General features: G+C 37.8%; 1 protein-coding gene across 1 annotated transcript in view; it reads right to left on the bottom strand.

Moving 5' to 3' along the window:
• Window positions 1-21,263, bottom strand: part of PKHD1L1 (PKHD1 like 1) — a 187,918-nt gene extending 166,655 nt beyond the window's left edge. The window contains exons 1-6 of the mRNA XM_049772942.1: window positions 21,191-21,263; window positions 18,748-18,837; window positions 6,053-6,197; window positions 4,666-4,774; window positions 2,736-2,793; window positions 1,360-1,453 (exon numbers count right to left, since the gene is read on the bottom strand). Of these exons, the coding sequence (XP_049628899.1) occupies window positions 1,360-1,453; window positions 2,736-2,793; window positions 4,666-4,774; window positions 6,053-6,197; window positions 18,748-18,837; window positions 21,191-21,263 (569 nt within the window). The remainder of the gene's footprint in view (window positions 1-1,359; window positions 1,454-2,735; window positions 2,794-4,665; window positions 4,775-6,052; window positions 6,198-18,747; window positions 18,838-21,190) is intronic.
• Between the last annotated feature and the right edge of the window lie 4,597 nt (window positions 21,264-25,860).

A 25,860-nucleotide genomic window follows, 5' to 3' on the forward strand; every position in this document is an offset into this window, starting at 1 on the left:
TTTGTGTACATTACTTTTCACTAACAAAATTTAGATATAGTCAATTCTGTCAGGAGGAATGTGATAGAAATGAGATAATAGCAGCAAAAAGACCTTTGCCTCTCTCATTAATAGAATGTGAAAATTTCCCCTTTCTTTACATATAGTATCATACTGGTGTTCAGGGTATAAAAGCAGGCTAATCTAGTCTCTGAGGATCTATCTAAATGCAATTATGGGCTTTTATTAAATAATACCCATATTTTTCTTTATAATATAGATGTAGGAAAAATAAATATCTTGTTGAAAATTAATCTTTGCTATTTCTAGTCATTATTGTGTGAAACGACTTAGAAAAAACTCATTTAAAAATGGGGAATATAAGCCTTTTCCAAACATTTTACTCTATAACAGCAACAAAATCCTTAAACAGAGCTATGTAAAATATTAAGTACTTAATTCTCTACTTACAATTTATTACTACATAAAAACTCAATGTGTACATTTCAGATTATAGATAATCACAAATCGACTTGAGTTTAGCTTCACAGACTGCCACATAAATCACGTTTGATTTATTAAAACCTCTCAAAATCATCCTTAAAAACTATGTATGATCAAAAGTTATATATACATTCTAAAGATATATTCATTCTAAGTAAGTTTATATTCCCAATATTTAAAAACTCCAATTACTATTTAAGCCTCACTTGCTTTATCCATTGATTTGTTCTTCACATATAGTAAAAAAGCAGGGATCATTGTGAGAGCCAGGACATTAATTAGATACTCTCTTATGTAGGACTTTCAGTCTTTTAAAGCAGAATTGAACTAGTCCTATCTATGCAATACAAGAAAACAGACTACTAAAAAGATCACTTTCCAGTAAAAAAAAAATACAGACAACTTTGTGGTTTCTATTTTTTTGGGGGGGTGGGTGGGAACAGTTACTCAGTGACTATTCCTGGCTCTTGTATTCAGAGGTTGCTCCCAGTGAGGTGTGTGGTCTGGGAACCAAACTCAGGTCTCTCATTTGCATGTGTTTAGCCTGTTGGACTATATCTCTGAAATGTAATTTATTCATGGAATATCAGATTCATTTTAGGTACTCTAAGAATATGTTCCTAATTTTAGAAAAATCACCTCAATGAACATTAGTTTAAAAATAAAATATTGGAAGTGATTTTTATTAAACCTGTTATAAACATGTATACACTGAGAAAAAAAAAGAATGTTTACTGATTTGTTTTTTAGATGTTTGTTGAACACTATCTGTGCTTCAGGCATATTGCTAAAATATGAGTACTACTATAGTCTAGGTGAAGTGAAGTGAAGTGAATACATTCCTAAATAAATATTTTAAAAAATAAAAAAGGTTACCTCAAAATCCTCACATTTCTCCCATTTGAACTTAGTGCAATATTACTTCCATAGACATCAGTGAAGATTCTGCCTTGGATTGTTATTAAAGTACCTAAAAACAAAGTTTTGTGTAAGCTATCTACATATATACTTGCTACCAAATCCCAACAAAACCAGTAAGCAGACACTTGTCTCTGATGTTATCACTACTGTTCAGCATGGTTCTGAATGTTTTAGTAAATATAATAAAACATGAATAATAGGTTTGTTATTAAAGAAGCATCTATATATAAATATTTAAAATTAAAGAGATTTTTCATGGAAGCCAGGGTGAATTTTTCAATAAATATTACTTAAGTAGTAAGTGATTTACTTGAAAAAATTAAAATAAATTGAACTTCATGCAAAAAATTAATACTGATAAAATTAAAATTAAATATAAAATCAAAACTATATATTTTAAAGAAACAATATATAATAAATATAAATAAATAATATATAATAGACAGAAATAATATTTACATTATTGGAATGTAGAATACTATTCTAGAAGCTAACAAATGATAACAATGATAACTGAGTAAGAAATAATAAATATTAAAATCTACCAATTTGAAAATAAAATTGAAAGTGTTCAAATGGGGCCGGCGAGGTGACGCTAGAGGTAAGGTGTCTGCCTTGCAAGCGCTAGCCAAGGAAGGACCGTGGTTTGATCCCCCCGGCATCCCATATGGTCCCCCCAAGCCAGGAACAATTTCTGAGTGCTTAGCCAGAAGTATCCCCTGAGCATCAAATGGGTGTGGCCCAAAAAAAAAAGAAAAAAAAAGTGTTCAAGTAACAGAAAAAATTAACAAACTTTAAAAGAAAATAAAGTTAAAATATATCATATATTTTACATATAAATAATATTTCTAAAATAGAAAGAAGTTTTATAATTCCATATGAAAATTTTATCAAATTAAATCAAGAGAAACAGCTAACTCACAAAGAAGTATAAATGATCATTAAATTTAAAGTGAATTTAATTATGTAAATAAAAGAATTGAAAAGTTAGGAGAAAAGTTTACTATACTTTTCATATACATTCGTGAAAAAATGTAGTTCTTATAATTATCAAATATAGAAGTGGCATTTAGATTCCTATGGGTTTACAAACTAATTTGATTATAATTATAATGAACGCTAGAAGAGAAATAGCTGTCCAATAGAGAAGAGTTAAAATGTTATGTTGATATACTCAGGTACAGTTTTTTTAAAAGATATTTTAATTATTCAGTTACTTTAGAATCAATAAAACTCCACATATAAATTTTCATATATTAAAATAATTATATACACCAAAGTTAACTAAATTAATTGCCACAACTAGCTATTTCAATCTTTATATAACACACCTGGAGTCCCAGATAAAGGAGTAATGCTCCTTATTGTAGGTGTTCTGAAATATTTTGCCTGAAAAACAATAATACAATAAGTATTTACATTTATTTTTGTCTCCTATGAAACATCTATTCCTCTTATATATATTTTAGTGATATCCATAATAGAACTATTGTAAGATTCCTTTTTACATAAAGATGTAAAGTTTATTTTTCTGATGCTTTGAGATATTTTCCTTAATCCCTAAATTTTAAAATATTTCTAGCTCAGAATTCTTAATGAAATGCTCCTTTTATTATCAGTGTCAGTCAATTCAAAGTAATAGGCTAAAGGTTAAAATTATTTTAGGAATAAAATTACAAAAATTTTTTTTTGCAGTTGAACCTATGATAGAAAACTAACAAAACATATCAAAACTGAGTAAAGGACTTGGCTTATCAGAGTATGCTTTAGCAACTAAATGAATACAAGAAAAGTATAATTTAAAGAATTATGGGAATTTGAGAGAACAAATAATTCCAAGATGGAGATAATAGGATGAGAATACTTTGGTGTAGATATGTGGCCCCCAGAGGTGTTCATATCTTAATCTTTGGAATCTGAGAACATATTGGGTTTGCATGGCAGGTGACTGCAGACATAATTAAATGGGATGATCTTAAAGAGGGAGGTGATTCTGGGATTAGGCGGGTGATATCAATGTAATCACAAGAGTCTTTAGGAATGAAAGTGAGAGACAGACAAAAGACTCAGAGTCAGAAGAGGTCTGACAATGGAATAAAATTGTCAGGAAAATAATATGTCAAAGAACTCAACATCTATTTTCCAGCTTGAAAGACTGAAGGGATCATGGCCCACATAATGGGGACAGTATCTAGAAGCTAGAGAAAGCAAGTGAATGGAGGCTAGCTTAGAATTACAGAATGAATAGATAGATCTCTTGACACCTTGCTCCGTGCCTTCCCATGGAGATGCACATAAGAACTTAATCGAAAGAATTAAAAGGTAATAAATTTGCACAATTCAATAACTTTATGGCTAAATTTGTTTGGGTTATTTCAGTATTTCATACTAGGAGACAAGTATGACTCCATGAGTAGGGATGAGAGAAAGGTATCAAAATATTTAGAGATTGGATTTGGTGATATATTTAGGGACCATGGTAGCTTCTCAAGAACATCATTTCATCTTACACTGGAATATCAGACTAACTTAAAACATAAATATAACTAAAATATATAGAGAATGTACTAGAAGAAAAAGTGCTAATAAAAATACTTAATTTATGGTAATTCAAATTTTGTTTGTTTGTTTGTTTGGGGACCACATTTGTCAATGCTTCCGGGTTAATCCTGGCTCTGCACTTAGGAATCACGCCTGGCAGGCTGGGGCGGGGGTGGGGGGGGGGTGGGGGTGGGGTGGGGTGGAAAGAGAGAGCATACATGATGCAAGGGATTAAAACTCCAGTCTACTATGTGCAGGAAAGCACCTTTCTTGCTGGACTATTGTTCCAGCCCCTATAGTAACTAGATTTTTCGTGCTTCTTGAATTATTTGGCAGTCAGATTTTGCCTTATTAAAATAGAAATTTATAAAGAAAGTATTTTAATTTAAAATGAAAATGAGCCCAATGAAAATTTAAAAGGGGGAGATTCAAAATGAAAATCTAAAAAGAGGAAATATTTTTTAAATAATGTGAACAAGGAAATAATTAGAATGTATGGAAGTTAATTCATTCATAAAATAATTTTAAAAGGGAAAAAATAAGAAATATAAAATACCCCTTCATTCTACAACAATTACAAGTGGATGAAATTATCCTTAGCTACATTCTAATATATCTTAAGTGTGTTAATAAATAAAAGTCTAGAAACTTGAAAAATAAAAACCCAGAAAGAAAGTGCAAGATGATTTGTACAGAAGTGAAAGAAGAGATTCCACATACATTGAAGCTGCATGCATGGCTGTTAATGTGACCTTTACAAGTATTATTTTCTGAAATGGGAATTCCATCCACACTGACTCGAACAGTATAGGAATCTTCTGGCATTGCTCTGAAAGACAAAGAATAAAAAGAATGCAGCAAGTGTAGCTTACTGTATGGTTATAACAAATATTGCCCCAAACTACATATCAGTTTTGGGAAAAGTATCTAAAATTTGATTTAATGCACATATTTCTACTCAAAAAATTCCATTTCTACTAGAGAAATTTGACCTGAATCATAAACTCAATATTGAAAATTCTAATATCAGGCACACACACACAAAAAAAAAGGAAACGCAACATTAAGATATGTAGTTACGGGGCCCGGAGAGATAGCACAGCGGTGTTTGCCTTGCAAGCAGCCGATCCAGGACCAAAGGTGGTTGGTTTGAATCCCGGTGTCCCATATGGTTCCCCCGTGCTTGCCAGGAGCTATTTCTGAGCAGACAGCCAGGAGTAACCCCTGAGCACTGCCGGGTGTGGCCCAAAAACCAAAAAAAAAAAAAAAAAAAAAAAAAAAGAAATGTAGTTACTATCATTAAAAATAGTAACCTAGCTCCTTAAAACTTATTTGTTTGTTTTTTAAAGTTTTTTTTTTTTGTTTTTGTTTTTTTTTTTGTTTTTGGGCCACACCCAGTAACGCTCAGGGGTTACTCCTGGCTATGTGCTCAGAAGTTGCTCCTGGCTTGGGGGACCATATGGGACACCGGGGGATCGAACCGCGGTCCGTCCAAGGTTAGCGCAGGCAAGGCAGGCACCTTACCTTTAGCGCCACCGCCCGGCCCCTGTTTTTTAAAGTTTTAATAAAATTTCCCCTCAGAAATTTTTCACTACTGAAAAAGTCTAAGATAGAAATCCTTTGAAAAAAAGTGCTAGCCATCCCAATTTTGAAAGTTGTCATTTAAAATGATTAATTTTCCATCTAAATTGCTAATAACAAACATCAATTTGGGCGGTAGCAAAGAACTTGAAATGTCACTGTACAAAACGATCATCTTTAATCTTAATGACCATGCCAACATTTTGAATAAAATTAACCAAACTGGACAGGAAGACATAATTTTGATATTTTGAGGGGCATCATTATGATTTAATAGAAGCCATTTGTCTTCTAAAAGAGATCACTAATGATAAGATAATAGCTCTAATGACCTAGAAAAGGATATTGGATATATTTTTGTTATGCTAATGTGGAAAAAATCTACAACTCAATATAATAAAGGTATAAAATTAATAATGATAACCAGAAAATACTATTATATAAGCCAGAGTAAAAGCTATTAAAATGTTAAGAGCATCATTGTGCTTCTTATACTATGTCAAAAGATATTTTTTAAAGTAAATACCTGGTATAGCATGTAATTTGAGTTGAATGACTTGAATCTTTTTCTACATCGCAGGAAATTGATCGAAAAGAAGAAACTAATTGTACACTGTTTCCCAATTCAGCATTATCAATTCCATAATTAAATTCATTTGCTTGAGCAAAACCTAAAAGAGTAAAAATACCCAATTATTCCGATGGAATACTACTTTATGAGTTCTAACAATTGTTATTACGTATTGAATCACTCAAGAAATGTTACCACAGTAAGAAGTCAATCTCATTTTTATCTTTATGATTGCAATATTTTTGAAACATGAAAACTGGCATTTAATCATTTATACATAAAACATGTTACTTGAGAATTTGTTCTTTGTGTCTTAGGCATTGCTAAAGACATTCAAACTAAAAGGCTAGGACTGGAGCAAGAGCTCAGCAGGTAGAGATTTTGCCTTGCACTCAGCAGGCCCAGGTTTAATCCCCAGCACCCCCATATGGCACTCCAGCCTACCAGGAGTACTTTCTGAGTTGCAAATCCAGGAGCACTTTGAGGTGTGGCTCAAAAATAAACAAACTAAAAAAGTAGATGGCTGATATGTCAGTGGCAGGATAAAGAAAAGTAGATAAAATCAGGAAATCTGCTATGTGGACAGATTGCTAGGTGAACAGGTTGAAAATTCAACAGTTATGCAGAGGTATTAACAGATTGCTGTAACTGGAAGGACTTATTCCTGTTTTGTTTGCTTTTTATTTATTTTTAAATACATATCTTTATTTAAGAACCATGATTACAAACATGTTTGTAGTTGAGTTTCAGTTATATATATATATAAAAAAAAAGAGCAACCCCATTCACCAGTGCAACATTCTCAACCACCAATGCCCTCCATCACCTTCTCCCTCCTCCTGCACCTCTTGCCTGCATTCAAGACAGGCATTCTATTTCTCTTACTCACTACCATTATCATGGTAGTTGTCAGTGTAGTTATTTCTCGATTCCTGTTTGTTTTTTAATGCATGCTAACTGAGATTAAAGTATAGACAAGGAGAAAAGGATCTATAAACAATGGAGTTTTTACCTAAATTTGTAAAAAACCACTAAGACAAAACCTTGCATGTATACACTTAAACTGAGCACTTAAACTAAGCCTTAGGGACAGGGGAAGGTAAAAAGAAAAGAAACCTGAGTGCCTTTGAGAACAAATAGGCTCAGAAGTGCTAGAAATTTCCTCTCAAAAGTCAAAATCACTAGTAATCAGCATTTACTCATCAATTCCTGGCCATCCTGATTTATCTCCTGAGGAAAATCACTTTCCAAAACTAGCAGTCTGTTAGGTTATACCTTATTTTATCCCAAACAAAGATCATCCCTGGTTCCTTTGTATCTATTTGTTTACAACTTGGTTTTATCCCAAAACAGATTGTCTTACATGTAAACCTGGGCAGGACTGGCTCATGATAACCTAAACTATCTGTCCTTACTTGGCCTTTACTCCCCACCTGGGGGTGGTCCCTGTACTCAATATAAACCATAGTTCTGGCAGGCATCTCACTCTCCGTACAAGTTAAAAGATTGCCAGACTGCACATGTTTCACTCTCAGTCTGGTGTGGATTATTTTGTGCAGTGACTCTGCTTTAGACTCGTTCACCTGAGGCTGGAAATACGGTGCATGGAGTGATTTTACAGCAGTCAGCACATGGGTACATACCATATGCATTCCAATGTCCCAATTATTGTATCCCCGAAGCTCAAGAAAATAGAAAATGACTTTGGGAACCTGAGGCAAGAAGTTGAAGGCATAAATTTAAATTCAAGTTCTTGGGAAAACAATTAGCTGGCCTGTGGCTAGAATTAGAGGCAAGAACAAGTAGATGTGAAGCTGAGTAGTCAGAACATCTGATACAATCAAGTACTTCTACCATAGTAAATTAATCTTGTCCTACATTTTAAGTCTAATTCATGATCAAGTCTCCAAGGTAGTGACCAGCCAGAAGATGTGCTAAAGTTTTACAACAAGAGAGTTAATGGAAAAATCTAGAAGCCATATTTCCAAAGTGGTTCTGAAGCTATAATGAAGCCTGACAATGCAAGTCCCTGTCTGCAACCTTCATTGAATTTCCTCCAATAGCCAGCATCGAAGGTCTTGATCCTGAAGGATTGAACCCTGAAAACTCTGCCCTTCTTAAGCTCTGCTTTCTTCACCTATCATTGGATAATGAAGCTAAATGGTGCAACCACAAGTGCCTTAAGTTCCAGGCATACTCCTCTAAATCTGTTCTAAGTAAAGCGATCCTATTCCTAGATAATCATGGGAATTCGTTTTCTCTAATAGTCTCTTAAGCATGTTTTTTAGACTTCAGCTGATCAATATTCATAGGTCCAGTCTGCGGAACCCATGTTAGAACCTGCTGAAAAAATTGATCCATTATCACAACTTTTTTCCCCACTGTAAAATTATCTTTCTTAATCTAAGGCGTTATTTCATGGCATTTTTGTGACAGCAAGTCAGACCCCATGAGATGGCCTTCTTAGACATCTCAGAAAGTGGGGCAGATAGGGGCACTCCAGAAATAAAAGGCAAAACCTACATATAGAACAGGCATCTGTGCATTTTTCCTTGAGCTAAGGGAGTGATGAAATTTTATGGCTGGGTGGACTTCTCCAATGATGCCCTTATTGACAGCCCCAGGCATGGCAGGCTTTGTATTGCTCTTTGAGCAAGAGCTGTACGTAATCTTGTTCATTTAAAGGGAGTCCACGGGGCTGGTGCAGACAGAACTTTCAACATGGAGCCTCTGTTCATAAATCCATTCCACAAGAGGTGGCCAAGAAGAGAATCTCCTAAATTGATCAATCAACCTGGTTGCCTGCTAATTTGTGAGTGCGAAATGCTTATTATGAGTGCCTTGACATGCCTCTTTCAAAGAGTTTCCTGATCTTCCAGTCACAGTCCTGGAATACAAAATACATGCCACCCAAAGGAAAAAAAGAAGTTAGGGCTGGAGGGTAGGGAGTTTGCCTTGCATGCGGCCTACCCAGGTTCAATCCCCAAAAATAAGGAAGCAAAAATAATCATGTATATGGTCTCCCTGAGCACCGCAGGGTGTGGCTCAATAAAACAAACAAAAACAAAAGAAGGAAACCATGAGAATATCTAGTGAACATGTTTTAGGCAAGTTTTCCAAGGCCTTGTGTTGGGAGCACGTTTGTAGATTCAAAAATTAGCAGGTGATGGGGCCAGAGTGATAGCACAGTGGGTAAGACATTTATTTGCCTTGCACATGGCTGATCTTGGTTTGAATTCTGGCATCCCATATGTCTCTCGAGCCTGCCAGGAGTAATTTCTGAGCACAGAGCCAGGAATAACCCCTGAGTGCTGTCAAGTCTGGCCCCAAAACAAACAACAACAAATTAGCAGATGTGATTGGAAAAGGATGAGTAAGCTGAGTAAGTAGTAGGAGATGAGAAAGGAAGCTGAAACAATGATTTCCATGAGTGAAGAATTTCTGCATGCTTTATCATACAAATGGTACATCTGACTAATAATGAGTCCTAGAATATAGACTGGGGACAGAGTAAAGATACTATTTCATCCTTAGAATATAGACTGGGGACAGAGTAAAGATACTATTTCAATGAGTGATAGGCAAATGACAAGGCAAAATTAAACACTAAAACTCCCCACTCTCCTGCTGTCTGTGCCCACCCACCTCCTTGCTAGCTCTGCTTCCTCTAGGAAACCATTTAAATCAATATCTTATATGTTCTTTAATAGCTTTTGACAATATTGGCAAAAAACAGACTCACAATTTCAGCATTTTCTAAAGGAAACACATCACTTATACTGCCTTCTGCCTTGCTCTTTTCACTTGCCATCCTGTCCTGAAGATTTTCAATGCTGTATCAGAGAAGACTCCTTACTATGCAGATTGTTTAGAAGACTGTTTTGATGACTTCAAGAGGCAGTGGTAAGACAATAAGTGAAAAGATCAGACCCTGAAACTTTTGAGGGAGTTATACTGTAAAGGGAAGCAAAAAATAAGGAGTGGTAGCAAGGGAAAAGTTGAGGATTTATTTTGTTTCTGTTTTTCCAGGTTGATGAAATAATATGCATACCAATGGGTGTGATCAAAGAGAAACAAAGATTTAATGTGCAACAGAGATAAAGTGGTGTTAATTCACTATAAATATGTAAAAACTAAAAATTATATTTGGTAGTAATTAAACACTGATTAAGTAATTTTACACCAGATAAAGGATTTGTTGGATGATGTTCAGTTTTTAATTAAACCCAAGAAATAAAACCTATCGTTAAGATGAATTAGATATTGCTCTATTAACTTAAGCCTATAATTAAATATTTGCCTATTGCAAATTTAAAAGGTATTTAATAATAATTAGCATGTAAAAGGATTATGATGGTGTCTTTTGTAATATATATATGCATATATATTGTTTTGTTGTTTTTTTTTTGTTTTTTTTTTTTTTTTTTTTTTTTTTGGTTTTTGGGCCACACCCGGTAACGCTCAGGGATTACTCCTGGCTATGCGCTCAGAAGTCGCTCCTGGCTTGGGGGACCATATAGGACGCCGGGGGATCGAACCGCTGTCCGTCTCCTAGGCTAGCGCAGGTAAAGCAGGCACCTTACCTCCAGCGCCACCGCCCGGCCCCATATTGTTTTGTTTTATAGGCACTTTCATAGGTGTTCAGGTGCTTGGGATCAAGCCTCAGTGGACTATATGCAAGGCAAATGCCCTACCTGCTTTACTGTCTATCTCTTATTGTTATAATACTTTAAAACAAACTTTTAATTAATATATAAGCACTTGGGCCTGGAGAGATAGCACAGCGGCATTTGCCTTGCAAGCAGCTGATCCAGGACCAAAGGTGGTTGGTTCGAATGCCGGTGTCCCATATGGTCCCCGGCGCCTGCCAGGAGCTATTTCTGAGCAGACAGCCAGGAGTAACCCCTGAGCACTGCCGAGTGTGGCCCAAAAACCAAAAATAAATAAATAAATAAATAAAATTTATATATATATATATATATATATATAAGCACTTTTTGCTTGGATTACTTTGAAGTTTGATTTTCTAACTTCTTTGAACTATTTCAAGATATCGTTTTTCTGAATAGCACCAATATTAAAAATCACTATAAACAAATTCATGACTACTAATAATTAAAGTTTTAAAGTTTTACTTATGTAAAAGATGCATAAAAGATCCATGCCACAAATATAAAAGCATAAGCTATTTAAACTTCAGAATTAAGCTATCTACAGATTATGCTATCATCTCAGAGTACTATACTAGCTTAGTAATGAAAAAATGTTAACCCTTAAATGCAATTTTTAATCTTCAATTCTTTCTATTTCTATTACTGAAATATAGAAATAGATACTAAGCATTTATGTTCAACTGTCAGTATTTTTCACATATATTTATAAAAGGCAAATGCCATTACGTCATGTATTCATAAATAATTTTAATGGACAAAGTGGCTGGATTGAGTTGCCAAATATGGATCTGATTTTTAAATTATTAGCTATTTTCAGAGGCCAGAGCAGTGACGCACTGTTAGGCATCTGCCTTGCACATGCTAGCCTAGGACGGACTTCTATCCCCCACCGTCCAATATGGTCCACCAAGCCAGGAGCGATTTCTGAGCACATAGCCAGGAGTATCCCCTAAGCATCACCTGTGGCCCTAACACCAAAAAATAAAAAAATAAATAAAAAATAAACAAATTATTAGATATTTCTGTGTTCTTTAGACTGTCTTTTGAAGACATGAATATTGTCTTAGTACTGGAAGCAGGACTTCACTATGCAGGTGTTCCAAAACCTTAAAACTCCAGATGTAGAAAAAAAATGCACATTATTTAAAGAATAGAACATTTATCCTATGACAACTTAAACTGAAATCGCAGCTCTAGCACTTCCTGGCTGGATGATCTTGAACATTAAAGTTTTAGATATAAATACTCTCAACCTTTGTCTTCCCATTGAAAAATATCACAAATGAATCAACATATTAATTTGTCAGGAACACTAAATAAGAATTTATTTATAGCATTTAACGCTGTGCCTAACATATCTGTTAGAGTCCAAATTATATTTGCTTATTTTTGGTCACAATTTCCCTATCATTTAGAATTAGTATCAAGATTCCTTTAGAAAATAGAATTAATAGTCGGGCATCAAGGTTCAAACCTAAGCCACAGCTACCAACTAAGTACACATGTGACACGCAGGGAAAAAAATAATACTTAACAGAAATTACAAAGCCTTTTGGTACTGACCCAATGTAATTTTCTCCAAATCCTCTCTTCTTTGTACTTCTTTCATCCTTGGTATGTTCAAAAAGTAAGAAGAGACTCAACAAGGAATGAGGTATTATTTTAAATAGCATTTTCTTCTTCTAAGCTTAAACCTTAATCAAATAGGACTCAGTCTGCATAGATTTAAGTACAAATATAGGATCAGTTCAGCGTGTGAAAGGGATGTGCACTGAATTTAGAGTTTGGAATTTAGAAAGGCAATTACTGCAGAAATGGAATTGGGAGTAGAGATGTGAAAACACCAAAAAGAGACCCGCTCCTTTTTTTTTTTTTTTTTTTTTTTGGTGCCAACTTCTGCTTATCTTTGGAGTTCACATTGAATTTTTAACACACAGAAGAATTTTTGGCAACTAGCAAAAGAATGGAAAGTTTTACTAGTGAAATGACTCAGGAAGTGCTGCATGTGTTTATATTCTGGTTAAGGTACATTTCGCCACAGTGATATGATAACAGATCTGTTTTTCAGCATTCCTACCACAAATGTGATTCTAACACATACTAGCAACAAAAGATAGTGATGTTTTGTAAAGTTTAGACAATAGCAGTACTGTTTCGGAGACAGATGAGATAAACCAAATGAATAAGATTCAGACACTTTTCATTCTAACTCTTTTTTGGTTTTGGACCACACCTAAGGGGTTACTCCTGGCTCTGTGCTCAGAAATCACTCCTGGCAGGCTCGGGGATTGAACCTGGGTCCGTTTCAGGTTAGCTGCATGTAAAGCAAACGTCCTACCACTATGCTATCTCTCTAGCCTCTTTTCATTCTAATTTTTAACCTTAAAAAATAAGTCTTGGCCAGGGAGAATGCTCAAAGGGCTAAAGCACATGTTTTGCATGATGGAGACCTGGGTTTGATCCCAAGCACCACTGGGATTAGTCTCTGAGCACTAAGTCAGGGGTAGAGATGGAGTCCAAGACTCAGGGGCACATATTCTGCTTGCTGGAGTCATGATTTCAATCTCCTTGATTAGATGGCTTCAAAAGCATCACCAAGATGAAACTGAGCACCACTGCGTATGAGTCTCTCTACCAATGAACAAGTGTTGAAATATTTTCAGTGTATTCAGTGTATGCAGTCATTCCAAAGCTCAAAACAAAACATCATTTAAAAAAATGTAGAGAGGCTGGAGAGAAAGCACCATGGTAGGACATTTGCCTTGCATGCAGCCAACCCAGGACAGATCTGAGTTCAACTCCAGGCATCCTATATGGTCCCCGGGCCTGTCAGAAGCGATTTCTGAGTTCAGAGCCAAGAGTAACCCCTGAGCACTGCCAGGTGTAGCCTAAAAACAAAAAAACAAACAAACGAAAAACAAAAAAAAAAATAAGTAGAATTCCAATTCACTAAGCAAAAAATAAGTGTAAGAACCCGATACCTCTGGAAGTAATCCAAAGTACAAAGATTACAGGAAGGGTTGGGTGTGGCCTGGAAATAGAAAAAACTAAAACTTCACACGAAAATTCCTGGCATGCTGATGTTCCTTTTTTGGGGGGAGTAGGGGTTGAAAAATTGGAGACAGAATTGCCAGGTACCACAAACCTGGATTCCTAACAGAGTACACACCTTATATCTAAATGGCTAGTGTGAAGGGTGTCTGTGCTGCAAAAGCCAGAAACTGTCACAAACACCGCAAATTTGGGGGTTGCATCTAGTTTAGAAAACAGGGTAGATGGGCAAGGAAATTGCTGAAATGTTGGAAGGTAACCCCACCATCTCCTGCGCTATAGGAAGACATACTACTAGGCCAGAAGGCCAGAAATGATCTATACGCAGCCCCATCACTTTTGGGGCTGGCCTCTAGGAATTTGTTTTCTAGGTATCAGAGAGATGCTAAAAGCATTCAGGAGCTTATCTTGCCTGTAGCCAATGAGTTTGACCCCAGTTCAATCCCCAGCACTGCACATAGTCCCCTCGGCACCTCCAGGAGTGATCCCTGAGCACAAAGTCAGGAGAAAGCCCTGAGCATAACTAGATATGGCAACAACAATCATAAAGCAAACTACCATTAAAAGCAACAACAAAAACTTTAGAGTGTATAAACTTAAAATTGCACCCTTCAAAACCAAAGGGAATGAAAGCAGCAAGTATGATGGTGTAAGCCTTAAAGAATGAAACAAACCTATATAAGGTATAAGTATAAAACCTATAAGGTATACGTCTAAAAGAATAAGTATACCTATAAGTGTAAAAGAAATTCTTCTTTTTAAGATGTCATTGTTCAGATTTTTCCTGGGCATCAAAGCTATACAATTGCTGACCTTGAACTTCTAGGTATAGTATTATATATATATATATATATATATATATTAAAATTTTTTTTTTGTTTGGAAGCCACACCCAGCAGAACTCTGGTGTTACTCCTGGCTTTGTGCTCAGAAATTGCTCCTGGCATGCTCAGGGGACCATATGGGATTCTGTGGATGAAACCTGGATTTGTTCTTGGTCAGCCCACGTGCAAGGCAAATGCCCTACACCATTGTGCTATCACTCAGACCCCTAGGTACAGTATTTATAAAAATATAATGTAAATTTATGCTTGCAATGATCAATATTATTTGAGGAAATAACTAAGTCCTTTGGATACACCAAAATATTAAAGTGATCTTTCAAGAGGATGGAATTTCGAAGAACTCACTTTCTAGCCAAACATATTTTTTTCAGTTTAAATAAAAAACATTTAGGGGCCAGAGAGTTAGCACAGCAGTAGGGCATTTGCCTTGTATGCAGCCAACCCAGGATGGAATGGGGTTCGATTCCTGGTATCTCATATGGTCCCCTGAGCCTGCCAGTAGCAATTTCTGAGCTCAGAGCCAGGAGTAACCTCTGAGTACCATGGGGTGTGGCCCAAAAATAAATAAATAAGTCATACTTAAATAAGTTAAATAAAGTAAATAAGTCATAATAATGTACTGCTTAATAAAAAGCATTATTGGAAACTATATATATATATAGCATGAATACATGAAAATCATATGATTTAAATCATATGAATCCATCATGCAAAGCACCTTGTTTATGAGTGGGGAAAATGTAAATATAATTAGACAAATATACTTAGCATACTTAGAGAGGCATACATTTTCTAACCCTTTATATATTTTACTTTTACAAAACTAAAGCTTTTTTTGTTTTTGAGGGCCCCCACCCAGATGTGCTCAGGGCTTACTCCTGGCTCTGTGCTCAGAAACCATTCCTGGCAGTGTTCAGGGGACCATATGCGGATTTAGGGTTGAACTAGGGTTGACTGTATGCAAGGAAAATATCTGAGCCTCTGTTTTAATCCTCTATCTAGCCCTCTGTCCAAATAAAGCAAATTTGAAAAAGCATACAGAATCAACATTTAGGCAATCTTGTAGCTCATATGATTCTATTTCAAAAATGCTCTTGTGGAAATAATAAATCAGCTCTATATGTAATTCTCAACACGAGAATGAGGACAGCATTGATAAATTCGACAGATGGTCTCTCCAAATAATCAGTGCTCATGTACCAGATGTACCACGTTCATGTCCTAATTGGAGCTGTGATACATTTTGTGTATTCATTGCTTTATACACAACCTTGAATAAACCGTGCATTCCCCAAATTTCTTGGAACCAGTATTTAGACTCAGCTTCAGATTAAAATGCACCCCTAGATATTTTTCAGTCTCTCAGAGAATACAGTTGAAGCAGAAGAAGGAAGATCCATCAGGATGGAGGTGCGAGTACTATAATGCAAACAAAAGTCAACTAGTGTGTCATTCTCCACCACAGCTTGATGCATTGGGACTAATGAGAAACTACATATTCACTGAGATATGTGGTGCTCTATATGTTATAATCTCGTAAGTCATATTATCACTCCTGAGCCTAATAGCCCCCAGAGAGATTGCAAAAGAGCAAAGGTTGTGGCTAGATTAAAGGATGCTCTTTCAAAGTGGCTGAAAAATAAAAACCTTCTTTTTCCTATTTACAACCAGATTTCATTTGTGTCTATATAATTAAATTTCAGCTATAAATCCTAGATAGAAAAATGTTAGATCTTTTTTTTTCTGTTTTTTTTTTTTGGGGGGGGTCACACCCGGCAGCGCTCAGGGCTTACTCCTGCTCTATACTCAGAAATCGCTCCTGGCAGGCTCCGGGGACCATATGGGATGCTGGGATTTGAACCACCAACCTTCTGCATGCAAGGCAAATGCCTTACCTGAATGCTATCTCTCTGGCCGTGAAAAATGTTAGATCTTAAAATAAACAATAACAGAAGTAGCTGATTGGTTTTTATTGTTCTTGCTTTGCTTTGTTTTAAATTTGGGCATTTATTTTATGACACGTAAATCTCTGTCACAATCAAATCAATAATTTTTGAATACCATATCTTAACAATTTACATTATAAGAGAACTATAGATAAAGATATTCTTTTTCTTTTTTTTTTTTTTTGGCTTTTGGCTTTTGGTCACATCTGGTGGCACTCAGGGGTTACTCCTGGTTCTGTGCCCAGAAATTGCTCCGGCAGGCACAAGGGACCATATGGGGTGCCAGGATCCGAACTGAATTGGCTGCATTCAAGGCAAAGGCCCTACTGCTGTGCTATACTCTCTCCGACCCCCTGGATAAAGATATTCTAAAAATAGTTTTTTTCTTAAAGACTAAATAATAGCTTTGTTAACATTTTTAAATGTTTCGGTCACATCTTTCAAAATTAATATCTTACTATCATCAGATTATAAAAGCCTATGGCTAATAAACTAAATATTTTCATTTAATAATAGAACCATTGCTCAATAAATATATTGTGCTGACCATGTTTTAATCCCAAAATAGGGCAAGTATAAAGTTATATATGACTTTATATATATACATATATACCCATGTTTTGATGAAACATATGTTGATATAGAGATTAGATACTATCTAAGGAAATTCAATTTCCTTCCTCCTTTCTTCTATTTTTTTTGTTTTGTTTTGTTTTGTTTTGTTTTTTCGGGCCACACCCATTTGATGCTCAGGGATTACTCCTGGCTAAGCGCTCAGAAATTGCCCCTGGCTTGGGGGGACCATATGGGATGCCGGGGGATCGAACGGTCCTTCCTTGGCTAGCGCTTGCAAGGCAGACACCTTAACTCTAGCGCTACCTTGCCTGCCCCTCCTTCCTCCTTTCTTACCACTCAATTTTTCTTCATACTCTCTTACTAATATTTTATCCTAGAGCACCCTGAAATCTTTTATTTTATGTAAAAATAAATAGGAAAAGTCCATTAAGAACAAAGCTAACAGAATTGGAACTTTAAACTCATAGTCCATAACTTGGGGTTAAACAAATAAGTATACTATAAATGCAAGTGATCAACTTAATAAAACTTAAAGAACTCATTAGATGTCAAAGAAAACAGAGGATTACTATTCTGGTCAAGTGGAGAAAAAAATTCTAGTGGATTTCTTTTTCAAATCATTAAGTTTTTGTTGTTGTTGTTGTTGTTGTTTACTGAAACAATTGTGATCTACAGAATTCTTCATAGTTGAATTTCAGATATACAGTGAGTCAGGGCAATTCCCACCACCAATGTCAACCTCCCTCTACCAATGAACCTAAAATGTATCCTATACTCTTTGCCCCCTGGCCTGCCAGTATAGCAGGCCTATGAAGTTTAGATTGTTAAAAGTTTGACTTTGGCTTGGATATTTAGTTCTGTCCTTATTTGTTTCCCCAACAATGCATCTAAGGCCATTTGGGCCCTGGCCCCCAGCCTTTCTTTATTCATTTCTTCTTAGTTTTATAAAAAAAAATATGGGAATATGTGGTAAAGTAATTCGTGCCCCAAGGTTCTATGAAAAAGGTGGGAGCCCAAATTTAAAAGATCAGAGATAAAAAAAAAAAGTACTATAAAAAAAGTGTGTGTGTGGCAGTTTTGTTTTTTGCATAGGCACAGCAAAATAGAAAGTAGAAAGGAAAAACCTTTGACCTAAAAACAGAAAAACCTGACCCAGGGGGCTGGAGCCGTGGTGCAGTGGGGTAGGATGTTTGCCTTGTACATAGCTGACCCAGGACAGACAGTGGTTCGATCCCCCAGTATCCCATATAGTTTCCCAAGCCAGGAGCGATTTCTGAGCACATAGCCAGAAGTAACCCCTCAGCTTCACTGGGTGTAACCCAAAAACCAAAACTAAACCCCCCCAAAAAAAGACCTTACCCATGAAGCATCCTGGCATAAGACCAACTACAAGCTTCAGTCATACTAAGTTGTCTGAGCCCAATGTCTTGCTCTGTGCTCCCAATAAAAGTTCTTCACAATCACAGTTATTTCAGTCAACAAACCACAAGATTTAAATGAGAAACAGTATTTTACAACCAAGCACCTTTTTGAAATAAAAATAATAAAGGCAACCCTACCTTCTCCTTTGATAGTCAGCCTCGTTGCTCCATTTATACTGCCATACTTGGGTATTATTTCTGTGACTTTGGGAACTACTTTAGAACAATCTAGAAAGATACAGTAGAGGAAAAAGTTGTCAAGGACTTGACTCCAAGCATCACATTTCACTTCTACGTACAAGAGTGTAAGATAAAAATCATGAAGAATACAGAACTGAATATACACACAACCAGATCGTTGCTTCTAACTGACTTGACTGGAAATGAGTCATTAGGTTAATTAATACCCACTGACTTGATTCCAAGTATTGTCTTGGTGTTACAGAACTTGCTCCTTCTCTTTATTCTAGCCTTGTTATAACATAAATCATGGATTAATTCCCTAATTTCTACCAACTACAGCTCACAGCCCATAAAGCAGCAAACGATGCAGAGGAAAAAGCAGTTGGGAGAAACGGGTCATTAAAGAGGTCCCCAAGGGGCACAGCTAAGGCATTGAACAAACAGGTACAAAGAGGAATGTTGGGTGTTAAGGATAAATTATCTTTTTGTGATAGAAAAAACCTTGAGGGTAAGAATTGTGGGTTTCCCCCATGTTTTTCTATAAAACTAAGAAGAAGGAATAGAGAAAGTCTGGGGCCGAGGGACCAAATGATCTCAGGTCCATTGGTGGGGAAACAGAACTAAATATCCAAGCCAAAGTCAACGATAATAAAATCAAGGAACCTCAGCTTTAACAACCTAAACATAAAGAGGCCTGTCAGACTGACAGGCCAGGGGGCAAAAGGTGGTGGTACAGGATGCACTCTGGGTCCATTGGTGGAAGAAGGTTGAATTGGTAGTGGGAAAGATCCTGACCCATTTTATATCTGAAATTCAACTATGAAGAGACTCTGTATAGTCTATAAGGACTCACAATTGTTTCTCCCCCCCCCCCTTTGGTGTATAACCCCCGCAGTGCTCAGGGGTTATTCGTGAACAGGCTCAGGGAACCATATGGGATGCTGGGATTCGAACAACTGTCCTTTTGCATGTAAGGCAAACACCTTACCTCCATGCTATCTCTCCTGCCCCTCACAATTGTTTCAATAAAATTAAAAAAAAAAAAAGAATTGATGCAATCTTTTTGACCTTCTGAGGCTAGTGAGTTCTAAATGTAAAGGTCCAATGATTTTTATGCAGCAAATGCTGTTTGGTTCCTAGAGATAGAAAACTGGGTAATAGTCCCACCTGCAAGGTTGGATAGGAAAGTGCAAAAGGAAAGGATAAGGTCCATCACCCCACAAGGTAGCTTAGAGAAAGATGGATGCCCCTCTTTTTCCCCACCCTACATTGTGGGGGGGCAAATCTGTATCAACCAGCCTCATAGCCCCATCCAGAAAAGACTCGCTCTTAATAGAGAGAGCAAATATGCAAACCTTGGGGGAAATGAACTGCTTCTAGAAAGAACTACATGCAAAGCTTTATTTACACGAGGTCCTGGCTTCAGACACCTTCGAAACTTCAGGTAGCCCCCTGCCAAGAGCAAGAGGCTCCAGCGAGACAGCTGGATCCAATCTCCAGGACCATGCGGCTCTGGGCCTATCTCAGGTTCATCCTGCCTTATCAGCGCCCTCAACTCCAATTTCTGGTCTTATCTGTCCCGACAGGCCTCTCCTGGGTATTGCTTTGAAGGCACAGGGCAGCTGCCCCTGGAAATGACTGACACCCGCCACAAAAACCCACTTCCAGTCAGTCCTACAGGGAGATGATCTCCCTTAGGGAAACAGGGAGGGGTGGAGAGAGACAGAGACACAGAGAGACAGAGACAGAGAGGCACAGAGACATACAGAGAGAAAAGAGAGGAGATAGAAGAGAGAGACAGACAGAGGGACAAAGAGACAGAGACAGAGAGAAGAAAGTGAGAGGAGAAACAGAGAGAGGAAAGGAGACAGAGACACAGAGAGGAGAGATAAAAGAAAGTGGAGAAAGAGGAGAGACAGAGAAGAGAGAAAGAGGAGACAGAGAGGGAGAGAGAGAGACAGAGAGACAGAGAGGCACCGAGAGACATACAGAGAGAAAGGAGAGGAGAGAAAGGAGAGACAGAGAGACAAAGAGATAGAGACACAGAGAGAAGAAAGTGAGAGGAAAGGAGAGAGGAGAGACAGAGAAGAGATAAAAGAAAGTGGGGAGAGAGGAGAGAGAAGAGGAGAGAGACAGTGAGGGAGTGAGACAAACAGAGAGAAACAAGAGAGAAATAGAGACAGAGACAGGGAGTGGGGGGAGAGCGTTTCCCCACCCCAGGGAGACTGGACCCCACCCCATAGACCAAAGGCCCACTAGGGACTCAGTGATGGGGTTCCAGAATCCAATCTGCAACCCTCTCCCCACGTTTCGCCTCTGCTCCCCGGACCGTCCCAGGCAGGAGGGGTGTCCGGGGCCCCGCAGCCGGTGCTGCGCCGACCTCTCCCCTCGGCGTTACCTGCACGGGGCCCGGCGCCGCCCAGGAGGAGCCCCCAGAGGCTCCAGCTCCCCAGCAGCCACAGGTGCGCCATGGCGGGCTCCGCGCGCGAGGCTCGACGGCGTCCGACTCCGGGCCCGCCCCGCCGCGCGCTCCCCTGCGCACCCCGGCTGGCGCGCACCCGCACCCCTGCACCCCAAGGCCCAGCCGGCGCGGGGCCAGCGGGGGGAGAGGGAGAGAGAGGCCGCCACTCCCCGATCCAGCCCCACGCACTGGGCGCGGTGGTTGGCGAGTGATGGAGTGATGGGCAAGTTGGTCCCCAGCCTGCAGACTTTGGGTGGCCTTCTCTCTCTCTCTCTCTCTCTCTCTCTCTCTCTCTCTCTCTCTCTCTCTCTCTCTCTCTCTCTCTCTCTCTCTCTCTCTCTCTCTTCTCTCCCTCTCTCTTCTCTCTTTCTCTCTCTTCTCTCTTTCTCTTTCTTCTCTTTCTCTCTTCTCTCTTTCTCTCTCTTCTCTCCCTCTCTCTTCTCTCTCTTCTCTCTCGTCTCTCTCTTCTCTCTTTCTCTTCTCTTTCTCTCTCTTCTCTCTTTCTCTCTCTTCTTTCCCTCTCTCCTCTCTCTTTCTTCTCTCTCGTCTCTCTTTCTCTCTCTTCACTCTTTCTCTTCTCTCTTTCTTCTCTCCCCCCCTTTCTCCACTCTGTTCTCTCTTCTGTCTCCTCTCTTCCCTCTCTCTTCTCCTGTGTCTCCTGTCTCTCTTCTCTTCTCTTCTCTTCTCTTCTCTTCTCTTCTCTTCTCTTCTCTTCTCTTCTCTTCTCTTCTCTTCTCTTCTCTTCTCTTCTCTTCTCTTCTCTTCTCTTCTTCTCTTCTCTTCCTTCTCTCTTCTCTCCTCCTCTCTCCACTCTGTTCTCTCCACTCTGTTCTCTCCTGTCTTTCTTCTTTCCTCTTTCTTCTCTCTCTCTCTCCTCTCTCTCTCTCTCTCTCTCTCTCTCTCTCTCTCTCTCTCTCAAGTTGCTTACTCCTGGCTACAGTTCTCCTATCTCTCTAGCCCCTGCTTTTATTTTTTTATTGGGGGGGGGGCAAACCCTGCAGAGCTCAGGGTTTACTCCTGGCTCTGTTACTCCTAGCAGGTTTGGGGGAACCATATGGGATTCCAGGGACCAAACCCAGGTCGGCCTCTTGCAAAGCAAACGTCTTACCCACTGTGCTATTGCTCTGGCTTTATTTTTTTTTTAATTATTTGTTTTTAATTATTTGAATTTTAAAATAAATCATCTCTTGGTGTTTCTGAAAATGACAAATCTCCACTGATTTAACTCTTCACATTCCTACAAATGCATGCAATGGCCATTTATTGAACTCCTACCATATCGAAAATAGCAATTCTGGGCCAGAGCCATAGACCAATGGGTAGGGCAGGACGCTTGCCTTGCATCTGACTGACCTGGGTTCAATCCTCGACATCCCATATGGTCATAGGGTCCACTAGGAGTGAACCCTTTGCTGAGACAGGAGTGAGCCCTGAGCACTGCCGGGTGCCCCACACCCCATAAAAATAACAACAAAGCTAAACACAAAATGGACCTGTTAGACTGGTAGACCAGGGGGATTAGGATGGAGGTATAGATGCATCTGAAGGTATAGATGCATGCTGGGAACGTTGGTTCGAAGGAAGTCAACATTGGTGGTGGAAATGGCCCTAATTCACTGTTGCTCTGTGCCTAAAATAAAACTATGAAGGACTTGTAATTCACAATGGTCTCAATAAAAATTCAAAAAAACAAATAACAACAACAATAAAAAACACTCTAGAAAACATTGGGACGTCAGCACACACTCTCATCCTATATCTAAAGGACTGCCTGCTATTATGGGTGCTGTTACTGTGATTCTTATCTCTTGGTTTGTAGGTCTCATACCTACTTGGTAGAGTGGAGGACCCCAGCAGTGAGCCCAAAAACCAAGGTTCGTTCTCCTTTCCCTCATGAACAGACCACTTCTAACAAGGGACTGACACCCTCAGGATCCACTTAAACTAAAATGATTATTTTAGGGCTGAGAGATAGCGGGGGTAGAGAGCCTGCTTTGCAAATAAAAGCCCTTGTACAGCCTCCAAATGATTCAAAGAGTCCCTGAGCACTGCAGCTCATGGCTTTGAGTTCTGAGCACTGTTCCAGAATGAGTCCCTTCCTTCCCGTGCCCCAAGTATGAACAGGAAAGGTGGAGGTTCCTAAGAGGAGGAGAAATTGATTCTGCTCATATGAAATTCAAATGTATCTCAGCATTTACTAAACCTTCCAACTTTAGTTGGGAGGAGAGAAGAGCGAAACATCTCTAAAGTAAATAAGTAAAAGATAATTTGGTCCTTAACTTTTAATAAGATTAGGATTTTTAATTTATTACATTGGGTGCAAACTAATTTAGGATGCTCAAGGGGTATTCCAAAGGTACTGGGGTTTTACAATATGCAGGGAGGAGATACTTCCGTTAAATTTATTAATCCAGTAATTTTTTTTTTGTCAGCTGACTCCAAGACTGCACCTCTGATAAAAAAGAGCGCTGCCTCCAAAGGTGACACTGTTAATGCCTTTATTGAAATTCCATTCCGCCGAATAGTGTTGGGTTTCTTCTTCCCTCTCCAATCACTTCCTTCTCATATTTTCCTCTGCCATCTCTTCCTGAAAGTTGGTCTTCATATGTTATCTTCAGTCTTTCCCTCCCTGTTTGGAAGTACTCCAGTTAGCAGAAACCATCCACTTGAATGCCAATTTGTCAGTGAACTATTTGCCAAATTTATTCAGCTTAAAGATTAGAATTTTGTACAGCGATACTAAGCAACATTCCGAGAAGAATTTAGCAGCATTCACAAAGTTTTTTTTTTTTTTTTTTTTTTACTTTGATGATTGGTTATAAAACTTCTGGAAGTGTGTATTTCAATTAAAGTAACTACAGAAAATGTAACATAGCAATTTTTATATAAAATTGGTTCATTTTTAGGGCCAGAAAGATAGCATTGAGGTAGGGTGTTTGCCTAGCATGCAGAAGGACTGTGGTTCGAATCCTGGCATCCCCCGAGCCTGCCAGGAGCGATTTCTGAGCCTAGAGCTAGGAGTAACCCCTGAGTGCTGCTGAGTCTGACCCCAAACCAAAAACAACAACAACAACAAAATAAAAACAAAACAAAAAATTGGATCATTTTTAATTTTAATCTGTGTTTTCAAAACTTAAGTTGAATTATATTAAGTTTACTTGAGTTAATATTGAATATTTTCACTAAAAACTTAATTAAATGCTATATTATTAAAAAATTCTGACTCTCCCCAAATTTTTGAACTTGTATGTTTAAAACAGAGCATGAGGAATAGACCAAATGATAATAAAAAAGATGGTTTAAATACTTTAGTATTAAAGTAGGAAATATTCAAAATAATTATAACAGAATATGAAAATGCTGTAGGTAAAAATGTATAAAAATGTTATTTCTAATGAATAAATAAACACATTTCTATAGAAATAACCAAACCAGAACTGTAATTGCATTTTTTATTTATTTTAATTATTTATTTTTTGGTTTTTGGGTCACACCCACTGGTGCTTAGGGCTTACTTCTGGCTCTGTGCTCAGAAATTGTTCCTGGCAGGATTGGGGGACCATATGGGATGCTGGAGATCTAACCTGGGTCTGCCCCCAGCCTACCTCATACAAAACAAGTGCCCTACCACTATGCTTTCTCTCCAGCCCGCATATTTTTAACGCAACTTTTGTGGAATAACTATCTTTATTTATTACTGCTCTTGTATCTGATCTGGTTTTGCTATACAATAAACCAATTTATTAAAAAAGATCACACTAGTGAGATTTTTTTATGTCAAATTGTTAATGTAAATGTAAGGGACAATGTGATGCTAAATAAATGTAACTTGAAGGAAATTGGTATAAACAATAGCGTTGTAATAAGAAAAAATAGCTATAGAGCTTATTGATTTATATTATATTTATCTATAAAAATATTTTTATGTTTGCACCTCATCCAGTGGTGCTCAAGGCAACTCCTGTCTCTATGCTCAGGGTTTATTTAGTCCTGAAGGCACTGCAGAGAAAGAGGGACCCATATGCGGTACGGCCCCAGATTGGCCATGGACTATCTTTTCAGGCCAGTCTGTAAAATCTTAAAACATAAACAGATTCACCATGAAAAATGAAGTTGGACAAAGATGAAAAGAGAATCTTAATTACTTAGCCTTATGCTTCTTTGATGTTTTAAAACAAAATATATCAGAAAACCATTACCCCATTTCTTTCCTTTTGGCCAGGATTTCTATAGCTTATGCAAACCTCTGATACTCTTCCAACAAATTTTCTTTTTTACTAGTTTGTACCTCCTTCATGCCTCCACTCTTGAAATTCTAATTAATAGAACTGTTTTGTTTTGGCCTACACTCAATGGTGCTCAGAGATCACTTTTGACCATGCTTGGGGGAAACCTATAAGGTGCTGCAGATCAAGTCCAGGCGGACCACATGCAAGGCAAGCACCCCACCTACTGTACTATCTCTCCAGCCCAATACAACCCTTTTAAATCAATAAACCTATGCTTCTAGGGCAATTTTTTTTCATTTATCTTACTTTTATGATTGGTTACTTGGCAATATGGAAATCTTGTAGATCTATTATGTGCCAAACGATATATTCAACTAC

The sequence above is a fragment of the Suncus etruscus genome, chromosome 5 (genome assembly GCF_024139225.1).
Source record: "Suncus etruscus isolate mSunEtr1 chromosome 5, mSunEtr1.pri.cur, whole genome shotgun sequence".
Taxonomy (NCBI): Eukaryota; Metazoa; Chordata; class Mammalia; order Eulipotyphla; family Soricidae; genus Suncus; species Suncus etruscus.